Source organism: Somniosus microcephalus, chromosome 6 (assembly GCF_052327205.1).
Source record: "Somniosus microcephalus isolate GS21.2 chromosome 6, FLI_Smic_1.0, whole genome shotgun sequence".
NCBI lineage: Eukaryota > Metazoa > Chordata > Chondrichthyes > Squaliformes > Somniosidae > Somniosus > Somniosus microcephalus.
Window position 1 is genome coordinate 96244458 of NC_140992.1, and position 20210 is coordinate 96264667.

Sequence of the window (20210 nt, forward strand, 5' to 3'; positions counted from 1 at the left end):
CTTACCTTGAAACTATGCCCCTTGGCTATTGACCCCTCTACTAAGGGTAAAAGTTCCTTTCTATCTACCCTATCTATGCCCCTCATAATTTTGTACACCTCAAATCAGGTCCCCCCTCAGTCTTCTCTGCTCTAAGGAAAACAACCCCAGCCTATCTAGTCTCTCTTCATAGCTGAAGCGCTCCAGCCCAGGTAACATTCCTGGTGAATCTCCTCTGCACCCTCTCCAATGCAATCACATCCTTCCTATAGTGTGGCGACCAGAACTGCACACAGTATTCCAGCTGTGGCCTAACTCGCGTTTTGTACAGCTCCATCATAACCTCCCTGCTCTTATATTCTATGCCTCGGCTAATGAAGGCAAGTATCCCATATGTCTTTTTAAACACCTTATCTACCTGTCTTCAGGGATCTACGTACATGCACACCAAGGTCCCTCTGATCCTCTGTCCTTCCTAGGGTCCTACCATTCATTGTGTATTCCCTTGCCTAGTTAGTCCTCCCAAAATGCATCACCTCACATTTTTCAGGGTTAAATTCCATTTGCCACTGTTCTGCCCATCTAACCAACCCGTCTATATCGTCCTGTAGCCTGAGGCTTCCTCCTCGCTATTTACCACTCCACCAATTTTCCTGTCATCTGCGATCTTACTGATTATACTTCCTACATTCATATCTAAATCATTAATGTACACTACAAACTGCAAAGGACCCAGCACCGATCCCTGCGGTACACCACTGGACACAGGCTTCCAGTCACAAAAACAACCTTCGACCATCACCCTCTGCCTCCTGCCACTAAGCCAATTTTGGATCCAATGCCAAATTGCCCTGGATCCCATGGGTTCTTACCTTCTTGACCAGTCTCTCATGCGGGACTTTGTCAAAAGCCTTACTGAAGTCCATGTGGACTACATCAACTGCACTACCCTCATCCACACACCTAGTCACCCCCTTGAAAAATTTAATCAAATTGGTCAGACATGATCTCCCCCTGACAAAGCTATGCTGACTATCCTTGCCTCTCCAAGTGGAGACTAATTCTGTCCCTCAGAATTTTTTCCAATAATTTCCCTACCACTGATGTTAGGCTCACTGGCCTGTAATTCCCTGGTTTATCCCTACTACCCTTCTTGAATAATGGTACTACGTTAGCTGTTCTCCAGTCTGCTGGCACCTCCCCTGTGGTCAGAGAGGTTCTGAAAATTTGTGTCAGAGCCCCTGCAATCTACTCCCTTGCCCCACACAGCAGCCTGGGATACATTTAGTCAGGGCCTGGGGATTTATCCACTTTTAAGCCCGCTAAAACCGCTAGTACCTCCTCCCTCTCAATACTAATTTGTTCAAGTATATCACAATCCCCCTGCCTGATTTCGATGCCTACATCGTCCTTCTCCATAGTGAACACAGATGCAAAATATTCATTTAAAACCTCACCCACATCTTCCGGTTCTACATACACATTGCTACTTTGGTCCCTAATGGGCCCTACTCTTTCCCTGGTTATCCTCTTGCCCTTAATATACTTGTAAAACACCTTGGGATTTTCCTTTATTTTGCCCGCCGGTGTTTCTTCATGCCCCCTCTTCGTTCTCCTCATTTCTTTTTTAAGTACCCCCTGCACTTTCTGTACTCCTCTAGGGCTTCCACTGTTTTTAGTCCTTTGTATCTGCCAAAAGCCTCCATTTTTTTCCTAATCCATTCTTGTATATCTCTTGACATCCAGGGTTCCCTGGATTTGTTGGTCCCACCCTTGACCTTTACGGGTCATTGTACTCTCTCTATTTCCTTTCTGAAAGACTCCAACTGCTCTGATGTGGATTTTCCTACAAGTAGCTGATGCCAGTCCACTTTGGCCAGATCCTGCCCTATCATATTAAAATCGGCCTTCCACCAAATTAGAACCTTTATTTCCGGTCCATCTTTGTCCTTTTCCATGACTACCTTAAATCTCACCGAATTATGGTCACTGTCATCAAAATGCTCTCCTACTGACACTTCTACCACTTGCCCGGCTACATTCCCTAGAATTAGGTCCAGTACCACCCCCTCTCTTGTCGGACTTTCTACATGCTGGCTCAAAAAGCTCTCCTGGATACACTTTAAGAATTCCGCACCCTCTAAGCCTTTCACACACTGACTATCCCAGTTAATATTGGGGGAAGTTGAAATCCCCTATTATTTCTGCACTTCTGAGATTTGCCTACATATCTGTTCCTCTATCTCCCCCTGACTGTTTGGCGACCTATAGTACATTCCCAGCAAAGTGCTTGCCCCCTTTTTGTTTTTAAGTTCTACCCATATGGCCTCATTAGAGGAATCTGCTAAGGTATCATCCCTCCTTACAGCAGTAATTGACTCCTTGATTAATATTAAGACACCCCCTCCTCTTTTACACACCCCTCTGTTTCGCCTGAAGATTCCATACCCCGGAATATTGAGCTGCCAGTCTTGCCCCTCCCTCAACCATGTCTCTGTGATAGCAACAATATCATACTCCCATGTGTTCATCAACACTTCAATTCATCTGCCTTAATCGCAAGACTCCTTGCATTAAAATAAATGCCATCCAGCCTTGCCATACTCCCTTGTGCCGTTACATATTTGCTCTGCCTTCCAGGCGGACTTGTTTTTTCCTCCATATTTGGCTGTGCATCACCCCCTACTATAGCTCCACTCCATATCCCATCCCCCTGCCAAGTTAGTTTAAACCCTCCCCAACAGTACTAGCGAACCTCCCTGCAAGGATGTTGGTCCCGTTCCGGTTCAGGTCCCACCTTCCCCAGAAGCTGACCCAGTGATCCAGGAAACTAAAGCCCTCCCTCCTGCACCAACTCTTTAGCCACGCATTCATCTGCTCTATCCTCCTATTCCTATACTCACTAGCACGTGGTACCGGGAGTAATCCAGAGATTACAACCTTTGAGGTCCTGCTTTTTAATCTGCTACCAGTTCCCTGAATTCTTGTTGTAGGGCCTCATCCCTCTTTCTACCCATGTCGTTGGTACCAATGTGAACCACGACCTCCGACTGTTCGCCCTCCCCCTTCAGAATGCCCTGCAGCCGTTCAGTGACATCCTTGACCCTGGCACCAGGGAGGCGACAAACCATCCTGGAGTCACGTCTGCGGACACAGAAACCCCTTACGATAGAATCCCCCATCACTATTGCTCTCCCACTCTTTTTCCTCCCCTCCTGTGCAGCTGAGCCACTCACAGTGCCACGGACTTGGCTCTTGCTGCATTCCCGAGAAACCATCTCCCCCAGCAGTATCCAAAACGGAAAATCTGTTGGCGAGGGAGATGGACCCAGGGGTCCCTTCATAGTAGCTATGTGACGCTGCAGCTTTCAAAGCAACTTTTAAATCTGCAGATTTCTAGAACAGAAATGTAATTGTAAAAAAGGTCAAATCTATCAAGTTGTATTGAAGAGTTGGGGCTGAAATTTTTCTGCATGTTATTGCTGATTTTATGTCTCCTCCAGCTGCATGTATAAGATCAGACGTGTGCTCTGTAGACACGTCACCTTCTTAGAAACTCTTGGCTTTTTAACTTTAGAGCCTCGATTTTAACTCGGGGTGGGCACAGAAGTTGTGGGGGCCGAGGTGGGCACTCACGTTTCCCCTGGCTCCACATTCAGGTAAGTATAACATTTTGTAATTATCCTTCTGGCGGCGGACTCCAGTGGTCCCTTTAAGGAACGGCTGGTTTGGCTGCTGTGCGCCCGAGAAAACCAACTGCAGCACAAACGGTGTATGCTGTGCTCAGTCGCACGGGCAATGGGCCAAACTTCTGTTAAAGGCACTGACTAATCAGTGAAGCAGATCAGTAAAAAAAAATTATGCTTGAAAAAATGGCAACCATGGTATTACACAAACACACTATTAAAATCTCTGATGTATAGGGTGCTTCACCTTGCAAAAATAATTGCATTTTAACATCGTCACTGAGTATATTATAAAAACAACCAATAGGGTACAACTGAAGGCATCTGTAATGGGCAAATGTTTCATAAAAGCCTGAAGGTTGCTCAAGCACAGAAATATTTGGAGAGATTGTATTGGGGACCACCACTGATCCCTCAGCTGAGTGATAGCAGTAAGAGCCACATAGATGTAACTGTGTACAAGCATTTTCTGGACATATTAAAATTAGTTTCTGACACAAAAGCCTTAAGTGCCCATTTGTCTCCTGTAGATTTTCCAAATTGCTTTGTTGATGGACTCGTGTTTGGGGCTAATATTCAGATATCTGGCACCCATTGCTTTGATGTGTATTGGACGCCGTCTCATAAGAAATAGGAGCAGGAATAGGCCATACAGTTTATCGAGCCTGCTCCGCCATTCACTAAGATCATGGCTGAACTTCTACATCAACTCCACTTTCCCGCCCGATCCCCATATCCCTTTATTCCTCTAGAGTCCAAAAATCTATCTATCTCAGTCTTGAATATACTCATCGACTGAGCATCCACAGCCCTCTTGGGTAGAGAATTCCAAATATTCACAGCCTTCTGAGTGAAGAAATTTCTCCTCATCTTAGTCCTAAATGGCCAGCTCCTTATCCTGAGACTATGAGCCCTGGTTCTAGACTCTCCAGCCAGGGGAAACAATCTCTCAGCATCTACCCTGTCAAGCCCTCATATGTCTCCCCATATGTGGGATCACCCTATACCACAGGGTTCATTAAGGCCCCCAAATTGATGTAGATCAGGGGGGTCTTGCCGCAATGTGACTGGAGCACCCGAGTAGCATTCCAGAGATACGGCACCTGTTTGGAATGGGTGGTGAAGGGGAGGCCAACAGGAAAAAAATACTTTTGTTTGCCTCTAGGGTACTTCCAATAGGGCCTCTCTTCTTTCCTCTCCCTTGCTCCCACAGCCGCCAATGGCCAAACAAGGAAAGGAATTGTTGTGCTCTGAACCTGTTCCACTGGTCATGTAGCAGCTTTTCACTGGTCACTGGCACCTGACATTCCAGGATTCCATCCTGGTGCGTCAAGCACTATTACCAGGAGTGCCATCAAATTATGTAAATAAGCTCAGCTTGCATTCCGGGGTGAGGTTAACTCATTTAGGTGCAACCACGGCCAGCGCCTCAGGAACAATGGCCCCAGCACAGTGCCGCCACGTTATATTATTAGCCCCAATATCCCCAATATGCCCTTCATAAGCTAAAATGTGTTAGCAGGTGCAAGCGTATTAATCGCCAGTCTCTGAATAACTCATTTTTTGAGAAGGCAGTCGAAGAGATCCCTAGGTAGGGATCGTCTGGAGAAAGTAGATGGGAGGGCTGGAGGCTTGGTCCCACCTGTGGATGTGTAGCCAACTTTCTGTTTTCATGCCCCACTGCCTCACTCACTCCTTACTCACTATGACCACATGGATTCTTTGTTATTTCATGGAAAACTACCCAACATACGATTGCCATCAAAACTACCTTTTAATCCTTTTCTCTCTTCCTTTATGTCTACCACATGACTCAGAGTTGGGTTCCAGGGGGATGTTATGTGGGAAGCCCACCTGAATATGCACCATTGCTCATTCTTACCGTTCCAAGACCCCGTTCAGTGATATGAACCCCACAGGATTTAGAGTGTCTTCTATATGTATCTGTATGCTTGTATTTTGTTTGCACCTGTGGAATGTTATGGGGTGATTTTACACTCATTCTAAGTGAAATTTTGCTAGGACTCTTTAAATATCTGTTCTCCATTCGATGTTATCTTCTCCCCTCTTCTTATCTCTTATTTTGCACACCACTTCCAAACAAGAGGGTGGTCTACAACTTGTTTCCAGGCCACTGTCAATGCATCCAGGAGGTGCACAAGACGAACCATAAATTGATTTGTGGGCAAATTATTCCTCCTTATGGGAATCTGCCTCATGTCTGCTCACTCCCTCCCCCACACCAGGGCCACGATTGCACTAGCCATGACGAGTCCGTGCGGCCGGAGCAGACAGCGGCCTCAAACCCCGCTCCCGTCTTCATCCCGCCTCCTCCAAGTGATTTTGCTCTGATTGGGCTTGTTAAGCCCGTCCTGCAAAGTTCCCGGCCAATTAAAAGGAAGCGGGTCTGATGACATCATCTGATGACGCATCATCAGATGGTTTCCTTAAAGGGACCATGTCCAAATTTATTTTGACAGTTGTGCTGTCGGTGTTCTACAGCATTGAGGTGCTGCAAACACTGACAAGCACTGCACAGAGGTGCATGGCTGCACTCAGGCTCTCCCATGACTCCCTCCATATGCTTATGGAGGGAGTCACAGTACGCAGGGAGGTTCTCTTCCCTTCCAATGGGTGAAAGAGACCTCCCTAGGAAATCAACACAGCCTGGTTGCACATTGCACAGGAGGGCACAAGCACGGATGTTGTCAGGAGGATATGGCTGCAGTGGCGCAAACCTTTCAATTATCTCAGTAGATCATGAAATATTACTGCAAAGCCACACTCAACCTCATCCTTCTGTGCCACTCAGCACATCCCCATCACTGTCTTCCCTACACTACTCCAGCACATCCTTATTCACACCAACTTACCTTGCAACTCCACCCATCCCTCTCTATCTACATTATCAGTTCCCCATCTCACTAGCCACCCCTCACACTCAGCCTCATCCTAGTGCAATCATACCAACTAACAACACACAAGGGTAGGCACTTGGGTGTTTTAGCCAATGGTCATGTAAACTGTCTGTTAATGTGTTGTCAAGCATTGACATCCTTATTGTCTCCACTTTGCCTTCTTGAACGGATTTGTGTGCACCTTTGAAAGTGTGTTAGTGAGTTCCAATGAATGGTGAGACATAACGGCACCCCCCTCCCCCCCCCCCAATGGTGATGAGTGTGAAAGGAATGGCTTGGACATTGTAGGGATGCTGTATGGTGTTGGTGTGGGGTGGTGCCAACTTGGTGCATCATGTGGCAGCCAGGGTGTACAGTGGTAAGTGAAGCAAATCTGGACATGGTGAGGCCATCGCTGGCGTCCCGGGCAGCAATGTGCATGGGTGATGAAGCCGTGTCCTGTGCAACATCAGCTGACTGCGGAGAAGTTTGGTGTGGATGTGGCTGATGCTGGTGTACCTGGTGATGCTGGTGTTGGGGCTGATTGTGTTGGGATTCTGAGGACCAAGTTAAGATTTTTTCAAGGGTACCGATGCTGATGGGATAGATAGCAGGTGAAGTCGAGACGACAGAAGTAATCTGTCAATGTTGAGATAGGTTGTTCCAAGGAAGTGACAGTGGATAGAGAGGTTACTCCAAACACTTCAAAAATGCATAAAGCTCAAAAGTGGGTTCCAAATCATTAATGCTCCAGCTTCTAAGATTGGGAAGTGAACAGCTGTGAAATGGTAGGTTTTAGACCACTTTTGCAGGTTTCACCTATTCACAGCAATCCACAGTCATTGAGAGCCCGACATACTTACCTGACATGATAGCCGCTCTCCGGGAACCTTGCTGAAAACCTGGTAAAATGGTAAGTACATGGGAAAATGATGCTTAACTACCTTTTAATAAGCTTTTAACAATCTAAATTGGCTGACCCGCCGCTTGGTGTCGGGTCTGTTCAGGGATGACAGACCCAACACTCGGGAAACTGACAAGGAGGCGGGTTTACAGCGGGATACCTACCCATTGTCAATCTTTGTGATTTTGACAGCGGACCCGGCTTGAAACTCACACTGAGCGCCGGCAAAATTCAGCCCCAGGTGTGGAACTGTGGATATGAACTGGCAGTGTAACACTCTGTAATGTAATGTATCACTACAGCAGTCTGCCACTTTATCAGGCTGCCCGTATATGACCATTCTTCTGCAGCTGCCACTCCCGTGACACTGGCCAATTGTGGCTCTTCCACAATCCTGTAAAATACAATTGTAACGTACCACTTTGCCGTCGAACCCTAGATTTTTTCCATGTTAAAAGTCAACCTCGTTTGACGTTACCTGTGAATTAATTATCCGAATTGTTGTGCGTCTCCCCACATCAGACTCAAATCCTATGGTAGGTGCCCCATTGAACCTCAGAACAGCGTCATGGGCATCTGATAATAAGAGAAAGTGACAAGTAGATTCCAGAGGTTATTTCTATTTAGACCTTTGATCACTGAAATATGTATTGACAAATCCACAGGAAGGATCTTCAGGGGAAAAAGAAAAGACTTGCATTTATATAGTGTCTTTTATGTCCCAAAGCACTTTACAGCCAATTAAGTACTTTTTGAAGTGGACTCCCTCAGCACCACACTGGAGTGTCAGCCTAGATTTTGTGCTCAAGTCTCTGGAGTGGGACTTGAACCCACAACCTTCTGACTCGGAGGAGACAGTGCTACCCACTGAGCCACGGCTGACACCATACTGAATGAAGTTGTGTGTAATTCAATAAATGATTCAATGCTAGAGTTGACCTGCTAACACGAGGTCAAAATCTCAAAGGAATTAAAAAAATTTTAGCATTAAGAGTACAATTATTTGCCAAATAAGAGAGAGTGGAATGTGGTGGAGTTAGATCATAATACAGTCCGGAGGTCACTGGTGGCCTACCTCCATCTTACCGGTGTGTCCTGGCAGACTTGACCCTCCATGTGTTTTGGGGCTATATTCACGGCCTACACAAATTTTGGATGTTGTTGGAGTTGGGATTCAGTAATGCTCCTGCCTATTCTCTTGCTTCCCAGGAAGAGAAAGCAACAGAATGCTATTAAAAGGGGGTGTCTCAGCATCCGCAGTATAAGTGAAAGACCCACTTGGCAACTGCTCCTGGTGGGCTGATTGAAAGTACAAAGATGAGCATCTAAGGAGCTGTTAGTACATTCCTGCATCCTATGTAAAGTGTGCTGGAGCATTCCTGTGAGTGGCATTTCAGCAAACCACTAACACTGAGGTAGGCTGACTAGGCCATGAAGATATCCATTCTTAATGAACACTGCTCAGAACCCACAGCCATCTTTTCTGCTTCTCAGAGAAACAATGAGCAACAATGAGAAAAAGTCCAATCCCCATTATTTGTTATGGGAAAAAGCAAAGATGTGGAGAGTCAAGTAATAACAACAACTTGTACTTATAGAGTGCTGTTAAGGTAGAAAAATGTCCCAATGCATTTCACAGAGGCATAATCAAAAAATGAACACCAAACCAAAGGAGGAGATATTAGGAAGTGTGACCAAAAGTTTGGTCAGAGAGGTGGGTTTTAAGAAGAGTCTTAAAGGAGGAGAGGGAGGTGGAGAGACATGGGGGTTTATCAGAATCACAATCACAGAATCACAGAAACCCCACAGTGCAGATAGAGGCCATTTCGGCCCATCGAGCCTGCACCGACACATATCCCACCCGATCCCCGTAACCCCTACACCAACACGTAACCCCACGTATTTAATCCCCTAACACTAAGGGTCAATTTACGGAGGGAATTCCAGCATATGATGTCGAGGTGGCCGAAGGCACAGCAATCAGATGCACAAGATGGCAGAGTCAGACGAATAGACAATTTGGGGTGGGGATTTAAAGCTGGAGGAGGTTGGAGAGATAGAAAGGTGCAAGGTCATGAAGGGATTTAAATAAGAGGATGAGAATTTTAAATGTGAGGGCCTAGATTTTCAGTGTGCCGTGAGGCGGGCTTTTAGGCATGCGGGGGGCTAAAATCCCAAATTCGGGGGTCCCGACACCATCCCGCCCAAAACCCGCCTCCACGTAAGTTTCAAAGGAGGCGGGTACCCGCCCCGCACTGGGACCCGCCGACCCGAGGCGGGAAGGGATTAGTGCCAATTAACTGCCTGTTAACAGGTAGTTAACAGGCAGTTTTTAGCCTAATCCCTATTTTGAGGGGTGTCGTGTGGGATTCCCGACGGCTCCAAACCACGCCAGGTTAGAGCAGGCGGGCCGTCGGGTTGAAGGACTTGGAGGGGTCGCGATGTCGGTGTTCAGGTGAGTGATGGGTGCATGAGTGCAAAGGTAAGTGTGTTTGGTGTGTCTAAAGTGTGTAAAGAAGTTTAAATTACCTGTACTTACCATAACAGCCTTTCTTCCTCTAGGCGTTGGGAGTCCATCACTCAGCCGGCACTGAAAGCAAAATGGCTGCGATCTGTCAAAAGTGACAGCCTTCAGCTTTCAGTGCCAGTGAGAGTTCTAACCGAGTCTGCGTAGAAGGACTCAGGTTAGAAGTCAGACTGTCAGTGTTTGACAGCTTCAAACAGCTGTGAAACACTGATATTTCATCTGTCAAGACATCTTGACAGATGAAATTTCAGTCTGTGACGTCACCTGTTGCCGGGTGGCCCTTAATTGGCCTGCTGAGCCCGCTGGGCGGGCTCAACAAGGTCAATCAAGGGACAATCGCGTGGATTGGCCAGACGTCGATGGAGGCGGGACTAAAACCCGAAAGTTGTAGTCCCGCCTCCTTCCCGACTGCTGAATGAAAATCCAGCCCGAGGTGTTTGGGGGACTGTGAGCCAATGTAGGGTAGCAAGGAGAGGTGATGGGTGAGTGGGACTTGGTGCAGGATGGGAAAAGAACAGCAGAGTTTTGGAAGAGCCGATGTTTACAGAGGGTGGAGCATGGGAGGCTGGCCCAGGAGAGCATTGGAATAGTCGAGGTTGTAAACAGTCTGATTCAGCTGCAGACAGGGAGGTGGATCAAATCGATGGCAAGGGTACAGAGTTTGTGTTGGAGACTTGAGATGATAGCTTTGGTCTTTGCAATGTTTACCTGGAGCAAATTGCAGCTCATTCAAGACTGGATGTTAGACAAGCCGTCTGAAAACACAGAGGCAGTGGAGAGGTAGAGCTCAGTTTTGTCAGTGTATATATTGAAGCTGGCCCCATATCTGCAGATGATGTCACCAAGGGGAAACATGTAGATGAGGTAAATGGAGGGGCAAAGGATAGATCCTTGGTGTCTCCAGAGCCAATGGTGCAGCAACAGGAAGGGAAGCGTTTGCTGGATATGCCTTGGCTACAGATGCGAGGCATTGGAGGAGGGGTGATGTAGTCATCCATGTTAAAAGCCACAAAGGGGTCGAGGAAGGATAATACACCACAGTCACGGAGAGTTTCACTTGTGATTTTGTTTAGAGCCATTTCAGTACTGCAGCAAGGTTGAAACACTGATTGGAGAGATTCAAACAGGGATGGGCATCGATATATTCTGTGTCCAAGGATTTTGGAGAGGATAGGGAGGTTGGAGATGTGCCAGTAGTTTTCAAGGACAGATGGGTTGAGAATTTTTTTTGAGGGGGTGGTAATGATGGCAGTTCTGAAAGGGAAAAGGTCAGCTAGCATGAAAGAGAGTAGGGTGGTCAGCAGTTTAGTGGGAATGGGGTCAAGAGAGCAGGAGGTGGGTCTCATGGGCAAGTTGAGCTTGGAGGGCACGGAAAAATAGCTAGAGACACGGGGTCAGAGATAGAGCAAAAGGAAGCCGCATGGGGGAAGATTTGACTTCTTGGGAAAGAGGAAGAGAAGCAGCTGAGGTAGGAGAGGGAAGGAGGGAATGGGAGAAAGAAGGAGGGACTATCAGGAATTGCTAAATGAGGGAAGGCAAGGACAGTGAGAAAGAGAAATATAGAGATACAGTATGAGAAAGAGAGAGAGAATAAGCAGAGGAAACAGCATGAGAATGGGAGTGAGAGAACAAGAAAATAAGAGGGAGAAAGAAAGGAGATGGAAAGAAAGAATATATATGAGAAAAATGAGACAGACAAATGGATAGGGACAAGGACAGATAGAGAGACATGCCAGAAATCAGCAAAGGAAATGAGGTGGTGAAAAAGAAAATCTGGCAATCAATGTACCAAATGTTAAAAAATCAGTTGTGACATCCAAAGTGGAGAGATATAGGAAGTAAATCAATATGTTGATTCTCATTAAAAGAATATTCAAGAAAAGGTTTGCAAAAATCTGGATCTCCCAGTCTGCTAACCAACGCCATCCTTGTGCTGCAGTTGTGGTGCCTGTGTTGCCCCATAAAGTGTCGGGACACCGATGACAACAGAACTGTATAAAGCTGGGAGAGTTCAGGGTGTGTAGGAACATAGCAGAGACGATTGTAGTTCACCTGGTAGATGCCAAAGTTTGAAAAATGCTGTACACTACTCTCTCACATGTCCTTCAACAAACTTCCTGTCAAATATCTGTCTAGTTCAATCTCCCAAATCAATCCTTACCCACTGCCTCCTTGAATGGTCTGCTCCATATATTCATCGGGCTCCTTAAACCTAAACTGAGTCAAAAGGTTTACATCTAGGAGTGATCTTGCTTCATTTGGTTTCAACTTATTTTTTTTTAAAACTTGGCCCTGGGCAGGCACAGGCAGTATGGCCTGATACTCTATTTCAGTCAGTGCCCAACTCAAAGGGAGTACTGGTGTGGGTATCTAGCACATCCATATGCTCTTGCATTCAGGATGCTTTTGATGGTGACTACCACCCCAGTGTGTGGAATACTAATTTTTGGCATAAACATTGATTTCTTACCTAGTGAGCTGGGTAATATTGGATAATTTTGGGAATTATAACGTGAAACTACACTCTTGTATCTATTTGAATATAATTCCTGGAGTTCCCAAATGCACCACAGTGCCCAAACCGTTTCTCTGCCAACCATAAGTAATTCAGAACTTCGAAAATGTTCCACCATAACAAGTACTTTAGAATGACATAAGTTTCAGGGCTGGAAAATTGAAATGAGCCCAAGAGCTGAATGAGCCAAAAGATTGACACTTACTCATTTTTTCAGGGTACAATACACTTCTACAGCAAAGGCTATGGGCCCCGACAACATCCCGGCTGTTGTGCTGAAGACTTGTGCTCCAGAACGAGCCATTCCTCTAGCCAAGCTGTTCCAGTACAGCTACAACACGAGCATCTATCCGACAATGTGGAAAACTGCCCAGGTACGACGAAAGGTCATCGACCTGAAACGTTAATTCTGTTTCTCTCTCCACCGATGCTGCCTGGCCTGCTGAGTTTTTCCAGCATTTCCTGTTGTTATTTCGGATTTCCAGCACCCACAGTATTTTGCTACCCCTTGACATTCAACAGCATTACCATCGCCGAATCCCCCACCATCAACATCCTGGGGCTCACCATTGACCAGAAACTTAACTGGACCAGCCACATAAATACTGTGGCAACAAAAGCAGGTCAGAGGCCAGGTATTCTGCAGCGAGTGTCTCACCTCCTGACTCCCCAAAGTCTTTCTACCATCTACAAGGCACAAGTAAGGAGTATGATGGAATACTCTCCACTTGCCTGGATGAGTGCAGCTCCAACAACACTCAAGAAGCTCAACACCACCCAGGACAAATCAGCCCGCTTGATTGGCACCCCAGCCACCACCTTAAACATTCACTCCCTCCACCACTGGCGCACCGTGGCTGCAGTGTGTACCATCTACAAGATGCACTGCAGCAACTTGCCAAGGTTTCTTCGGCAGCACCTCCCAAACCCACGACCACTTCCACCTAGAAGGACAAGGGCAACAGGCGCATGGGAACACTACCATCTCCAAGTTCCCCTCTAAATCATACACCATCCCGACTTAGAAATATATCGCCGATCCTTCGTCGTCGCTGGGTCAAAATCCTGGAACTCCCTCCCTAACAGCATGGTAGGAGTACCTTCACCACACAGACTGCAGCGGTTGAAGGCAGCAGCTCACCACCACCTTCTCAAGGGCAATTAGGGGTGGGCAATAAATGCCGGCCTTGCCAGCGATGCCCACATCCCATAAACTAATTCTTTTTTAAAACAAAAGAGGACCCACAATATAAAAAAAATAGGATCTGTCCCTTTAGTGGCAGTAAGCATAGTCATAGAGTCATAGAGTTATACAGCAGAGAAAGAGGCCCTTCGGCCCATCGTGTCTGCGCCGCCCATCCATCCCTGTCCAGTCTAATCCCATTTTCCAGCATTTGGTCCATAGCCTTGTATGCAATGGCATTTCAAGTGCTCATCCAAATGCTTCTTGAATGTTGTGAGGGTTCCTGCCTCTACCACCCTTTCAGGCATTGAGTTCCACATTCCAACCACCCTCTGGGTGAAAAAGTTCCTCCTCAAATCCCCTCTAAATCTCCTGCCCCTTACCCTGAATCTATGCCCCCTTGTTATTGACCCCTCTGCTAAGGGGAAAAGTTCCTCTTTATCTACCCTATCTATGCCCCTCATCATTTTGTACACCTCAATCAGGTCCCCCCTCAGCCTTCTTTGCTCCAAGGAAAACAACCCCAGCCTGTCCAGCCTCTCTTCATAGCTGAGGCGCTCCATCCCAGGTAACATCCTGGTGAATCTTCTCTGCACCCTCTCCAAAGCAATCACATCCTTCCTATAGTGAGGCGACCAGAACTGCACACAGTACTCCAGCTGTGGCCTCACCAGCGTTTTGTACAGCTCCATCATAACCTCCCTGCTCTTATATTCTATGCCTCGGCTAATGAAGGCAAGTATCCCATATGCCTTTTTAACCACCTTATCTACCTGTTCCGCTGCCTTCAGGGATCTATGTACATGTACACCAAGGTCCCTCTGACCCTCTGTACTTCCTAGGGTCCTACCACTCATTGTGTATTCCCTTGCCTTATTTGTCCGTCCAAAATGCATCACCTTGCACTTTTCAGGGTTAAATTCCATTTGCCACTTTTCCGCCCATCTGACCAACCCGTTTATATCGTCCTGTAGCCTGAGGCTTTCCTCCTCGCAATTTACCACCCCACCAATTTTCGTGTCATCTGCGAACTTACTGATCATACCTTTTACATTCTCATCCAAATCATTTATGTAGATCACAAACAACAAGGGACCCAGCACCGATCCCCGAGGTACCCCACTGGACACAGGCTTCCAGTCACAAAAGCAACCTTCGACCATCACCCTCTGCCTCCTGCCACTCAGCCAGTTTAGGGTCCAACGCGCCAAGGCACCCTGGATCCCATGGGCTCTTACCTTCTTGACCAGTCTCCTATGTGGGACTTTGTCAAAAGCTTTACTGAAGTCCATGTAAACCACATCCACAGCATTTCCCTCATCCACCCCCCTAGTCACCCCCTCGAAAAATTCAATCAGATTTGTCAGACATGATTTACCCTTGACAAAGCCATGCTGACTATCCCCGATTAATCCTTGCCTCTCCAAGTGGAGACTAATTTTGTCCCTCAGAATTTTTTCCAATAATTTCCCTACCATAGATGTTAGGCTCACTGGCCTGTAATTCCCTGGTTTATCCCTGCTACCCTTCTTGAATATGGTACTACGTTAGCTGTTCTCCAGTCCTCTGGTACATCCCCTGTGGCCAGAGAGGTTCTGAAAATTTGTGTCAGAGCCCCTGCAATCTCCTCCTTTGCCTCCCACAGCAGCCTGGGATACATCTCGTCCGGGCCTGGGGATTTATCCACTTTTTGGCCTGCTAAAACCGCTAGCACCTCCTCCCTCTCGATGCTAATATGTTCAAGTATGTCACAGTCCCCTTGCCCGATTTCTATGTCTGCATCGTCTTTCTCCATAGTGAACACAGATGCAAAAAATTCATTTAAAACCCCGCCTACATCATCTGGCTCTACACACAGATTGCCACTTTGGTCCCTAATGGGCCCTACCCTTTCCCTGGTTATCCTCTTGCCCTTAATATACTTATAAAACATCTTAGGATTTTCCTTTATTTTGCTCGCCAGTGTTATTTCATGGCCCCTCCTCGCCCTCCTAATTTCTTTTTTAAATATGCCCCTGCACTTTTTATACTCCTCTAGGGCTTCTTCCGTCTTTAGTCTTTTGTAACTGCCAAAAGCCCCCCTTTTATTTCTAATGCATTTTTGTATATCCCTTGTCATCCAAGGTTCCCTTTGCTTGTTGGTCCCACCCTTGACCTTTACAGGAACATGTTGGTGTTGTACTCTCTCTATTTCCCTTCTGAAAGTCTCCCACTGTTTTGATGTGGATTTTCCTATAAGTAGCTGCTCCCAGTCCACTTTGGCCAGATCCTGCCTTATCATATTAAAATCGGCCTTCCCCCAATTTAGAACCCTTATTTCCGGGCCGTCTTTGTCTTTTTCCATGACCACCTTAAATCTCACCGAATTATGGTCACTGTCGCCAAAATGCTCTCCTACTGACACTTCCACCACTTGCCCGGCTACATTCCCCAGAATTAGGTCCAGTACCGCCCCCTCTCTTGTAGGACTTTCTACATGTTGGCTCAAAAAGCTCTCCTGGATGCACTTTAAGAATTCTGCACCCTCTAAGCCTTTTACACTCCGACTATCCCAATTTATATTGGGGAAGTTGAAATCCCCCACTATTATTACCCTATTATTTTCGCACTTTTCTGAGATTTGCCTACATATCTGTTCCTCTATCTCCCCCTGACTGTTTGGGGGCCTATATAGTACACCCCCAGCAAAGTGCTTGCCCCCTTTTTGTTTTTAAGTTCTACCCATATGGCCTCATTAGAGGAACCCGCTAATATATCATCCCTCCTTACAGCAGTAATTGACTCCTTAATTAATATTGCAACACCCCCTCCCCTTTTACACCCCCCTCTGTCTCTCCTGAAGATTCTATACCCCGGAATATTGAGCTGCCAGTCCTGACCCTCCCTCAACCATGTCTCCGTGATAGCAACAATATCGTACTCCCATGTGTTCAGCAACAACTTCAGTTCATCCACCTTATTTGCAAGACTCCTTGCATTAAAATAAATGCCTTCCAGCCCTGCCATATTCTCTTTTGCCTTCACATATTTGCTCTGCCTTCCCAGCTGACTTGTTTTTCCCTCTGTATTTGGCTGTAAATCACCCCCTACTATAGCTCCACTCTGTACCCCATCCCCCTGCCAAGTTAGTTTAAACCCCCCCCCAGCAGTGCTAGCAAACCTCCCCGCAAGGATATTGGTTCCCCTCTGGTTCAGGTGTAAACCGTCCGACTTGTACAAGTCCCACCTTTCCCAGAAGCAGACCCAGTGATCCAGGAAACTAAAGCCCTCCCCCCTGCACCATCCCTTTAGCCACGCATTCATCTGTTCTATCTTCCTATTCCTATACTCACTAGCACGTGGCACTGGGAGTAATCCAGAGATTACAACCTTTGAGGTCCTGCTCTTTAATCCTTCACCTAGCTCCCTAAATTCTTGCTGCAGGACCTCATCCCTCTTTTTACCTATGTCGTTGGTACCAATGTGGACCACGACCACTGGCTGTTCACCCTCCCCCTCCAGAATGCCCTGCAGCCGCTCAGTGACATCCTTGACCCTGGCACCAGGGAGGCAACAAACCATCCTGGATTCACGTCTACGGCCACAGAAACGCCTGTCTGTTCCCCTTACTATAGAATCCCCTACCACTATTGCTCTCCCACTCTTTTTCCCCCCTTCCTGGGCAGCAGGAGCACCCCCAGTGCCAGGAAGTTGGCTGCTGCTGCCTTCCCCTGGTGAGTCATCCCCCTCAACAGTATCCAACTTGGTATACTTGTTTGAAAGGGGGATGTCCGCAGGGGTTCCCTGCACTACCTGCCTGCCTTTGTTGCTCCGCCTGATGGTCACCCCCTGTGCTGCCCTACCCTGAGGCGTGAATAACTTGCTAAACGTGCTATCCACGAGCCTCTCGGCATCGCGCATGCTCCAAAATTCATCCACCCGCAGCTCGAGCGCCGCAATGCGGTCTACAAGTAGCTGCAGCTGGATGCATTTCCTGCACACATGGTCGTCAGGGACACTGGCAGCATCCCTGACTTCCCACATGGAGCAAGAGGAGCAGAACACGGGTCTGAACTCTCCTGCCATGACTTACTCCTTTAATTAATTAAAACATTTATTCAATACCCCAGTTACAGGTATACTCTAGGGCGCTTTATTTACCAACTATCCCCACTACACCACAGAAATTTACACCACAGAATTCAAGCTTGTATTGATAAAAGAGAAATACTCACCAACCAATCACCTACCTGCTCCCTAGTGACGTCACACACTGATTACTTTTGACCTCTCTCCCCGCTGCTGAGTTGGTAAGCCTTGCTGGTGCCTCCGGTTTTTATACCGGGCTCCTCGCCATGCTGCGCCCTGCTCCGAGTGCTCTGGCCTCGCTGGTGCCTCCGGTTTTTATACCGGGCTCCTCACCACGCTGCTCCCTGCTCCGAGTACTACGACATTTCAATATACTCCACCGGTTTAATGCCTTTTCCCGCTGATATTCTTTACACGTTTTGACTCCCAGAAATTTTTTTCCAGGTCACAGACCTGTGGAATACTCTATACCAGGGAGTTCAAATTGCTTCTGTGCAAACAATTTATAAAGTGACTAAGTCCATCTGCCTTTGGTTAGTCAGTAGGAAGGATAGTACTTCAAGAAATTGTAAAACACAAAGGCCTAGAAATTCAGTATAGCCGCTTTTGGGGCGGTAAAGTCGGGCGGCCGCTAAAGTTTGCGCCCGGCGCAAAGTCGCGCCCCCTTCGCCGATATTCAGTCGCATCGCCCTAAGAGGTTGCTGCTGCGCAAAAACAGGCGATGCACGACTATCTTTAGGTGCTAAGCCGGCGGTGCTGAGCGATACCCCCGAGGCCGGGCGCAGCGCCGGTGCGGCGAGTTCTTGATTGACGGCAGACACTCTGGCGCCGGTCATCTCTTAAAGGGGGAGGGTGGATTTGTTTGCCTGCCACGCCCTGCACACTGAAGCCCTCAACCTAGGCCTGACCACTTCAGCTTCACCTGTACAACGCCCAGGACTATGGAGAAGGCCAGGGGGAGAGCGCAGCGCTTCAGCGACGGGGACCTGAGGCTGCTGGTTGGCGGAGTGGAGCGCAGGCGCCATGTTTTGTTCCCAGAAGGTGGCAAGAGGCCGCTGCCCAGCGCCTACCGGAAAGCCTGGAGGGAGGTGTCCAACAGGGTGTCTTCCAACAGCGTGGTTGCCAGGACTCCTGTGCAATGCCGGAAGAAGTTCAACGACCTCACTCGGGTTGTCAGGGTGAGTACCCTTTCCAGTGTCCTCCTCATCCCTGCATGTGCACCTCACATTATGGGCCAAGGGACCTGAAAACCCTAATGGCCAGCCCTCATCCAGCAGCTATGGGACTGGCATGAAAATCAATTGCACATTCAGCACTTTACACACTGTCCAAGCTATTCGGCCATGGGAGGCACTGCAGACAAGATCAGGGCTACACACTGTCCAAGCTATTCGACCATGGGAGGCATTGCAGACAAATCAGGGCTACACACTGTACTAGCTATTCGGCCATGGGAGGCACTGCAGACAAGATCAGGGCTACACACTGTCCAAGCTATTCGACCATGGGAGGCATTGCAGACAAGATCAGGGCTACACACTGTACTAGCTATTCGACCATGGGAGGCACTGCAGACAAGATCAGGGCTACACACTGTCCAAGCTATTCGACCATGGGAGGCATTGCAGACAAGATCAGGGCTACACACTGTACTAGCTATTCGACCATGGGAGGCAGTGCAGGCAAGATCAGGGCTACACACTGTACTTAGAGGCCGTCCTTTCTCTTGCAGGCCAAGGTTGCGCACAACCGGCGCAACCAAACTGAGACCGGGGGAGGCCGTCCTGACATCAAAGAGCTCTCCGACCTCGACCAGCGTGTGGAGCGCATTATGGGAGGCCGGCTGATTGGCCCCGTCGCCACTGGAGATGCCGACCCTGTTCTGGGCACCAATGGTAAGGGCATCACCTTTTGGACCTCTCTCGTTCCACTTGCGCATCAGATCAGCATCCTTTGCCACTGTCCGACCAATGCGGTGAATGGCACCACTCATGCCTCCCTCGCTGCCGCCCTGTCCTCACTCTAAAGCTACTCTTGTGCCTTCCTGCTTTCAGATGGTGAATCGCCAGGTGAGGAGGCGGGCCCTCAAGCTGCCACTGTCAGCCCTTCGGAAGACGAGGAGGAGGAAGAGGAAGCCGGCCCATCAGTGCCACCCTCAGCCGTGCCAGCCCATGGCGATGTAGGGGACACGTCTTCCCTGGAGGGGAGCCGGGGGGAAGGGTCGGAGGAGAGTGAAGCTCCGGGGCCCAGCGGCCTGCAGCAACGCGGGAGGGGCGGGGAAGCTCGGCGGACTTCTCCCCAGAGGGCGAGTGCGGCCTCCAGTCCTGCGACGGTCAGCGCAGAGGAGGTGCGCCTCCTAGAGGAAATGGCCGTCCAGGCTGAGCGCACGCACACTGAGCTCATGGCTGCAGTGGGAAGGATGCCTGACTCCATAGAGTCACTGGCAAGGAG

General features: G+C 48.2%; 1 protein-coding gene across 11 annotated transcripts in view; it reads right to left on the reverse strand.

Moving 5' to 3' along the window:
• LOC147115929 (beta-galactoside alpha-2,6-sialyltransferase 1-like) overlaps positions 1-20210 on the reverse strand; it is a 232320-nt gene that overhangs the window by 28504 nt on the left and 183606 nt on the right. For 7 of the 11 annotated variants that reach the window (XR_015078716.1, XR_015078715.1, XM_085990573.1 and 4 more), the window contains one exon: positions 7945-8042. The exons of the other annotated variants lie outside the window; for them this stretch is intronic. Coding sequence is in view for 5 of the 7 variants with exons in the window: in XM_085990573.1 (XP_085846699.1) it covers positions 7945-8042 (98 nt within the window). In the remaining 2 variants the exon portion in view is untranslated. The remainder of the gene's footprint in view (positions 1-7944; positions 8043-20210) is intronic. 11 annotated transcript variants of the gene reach the window in all.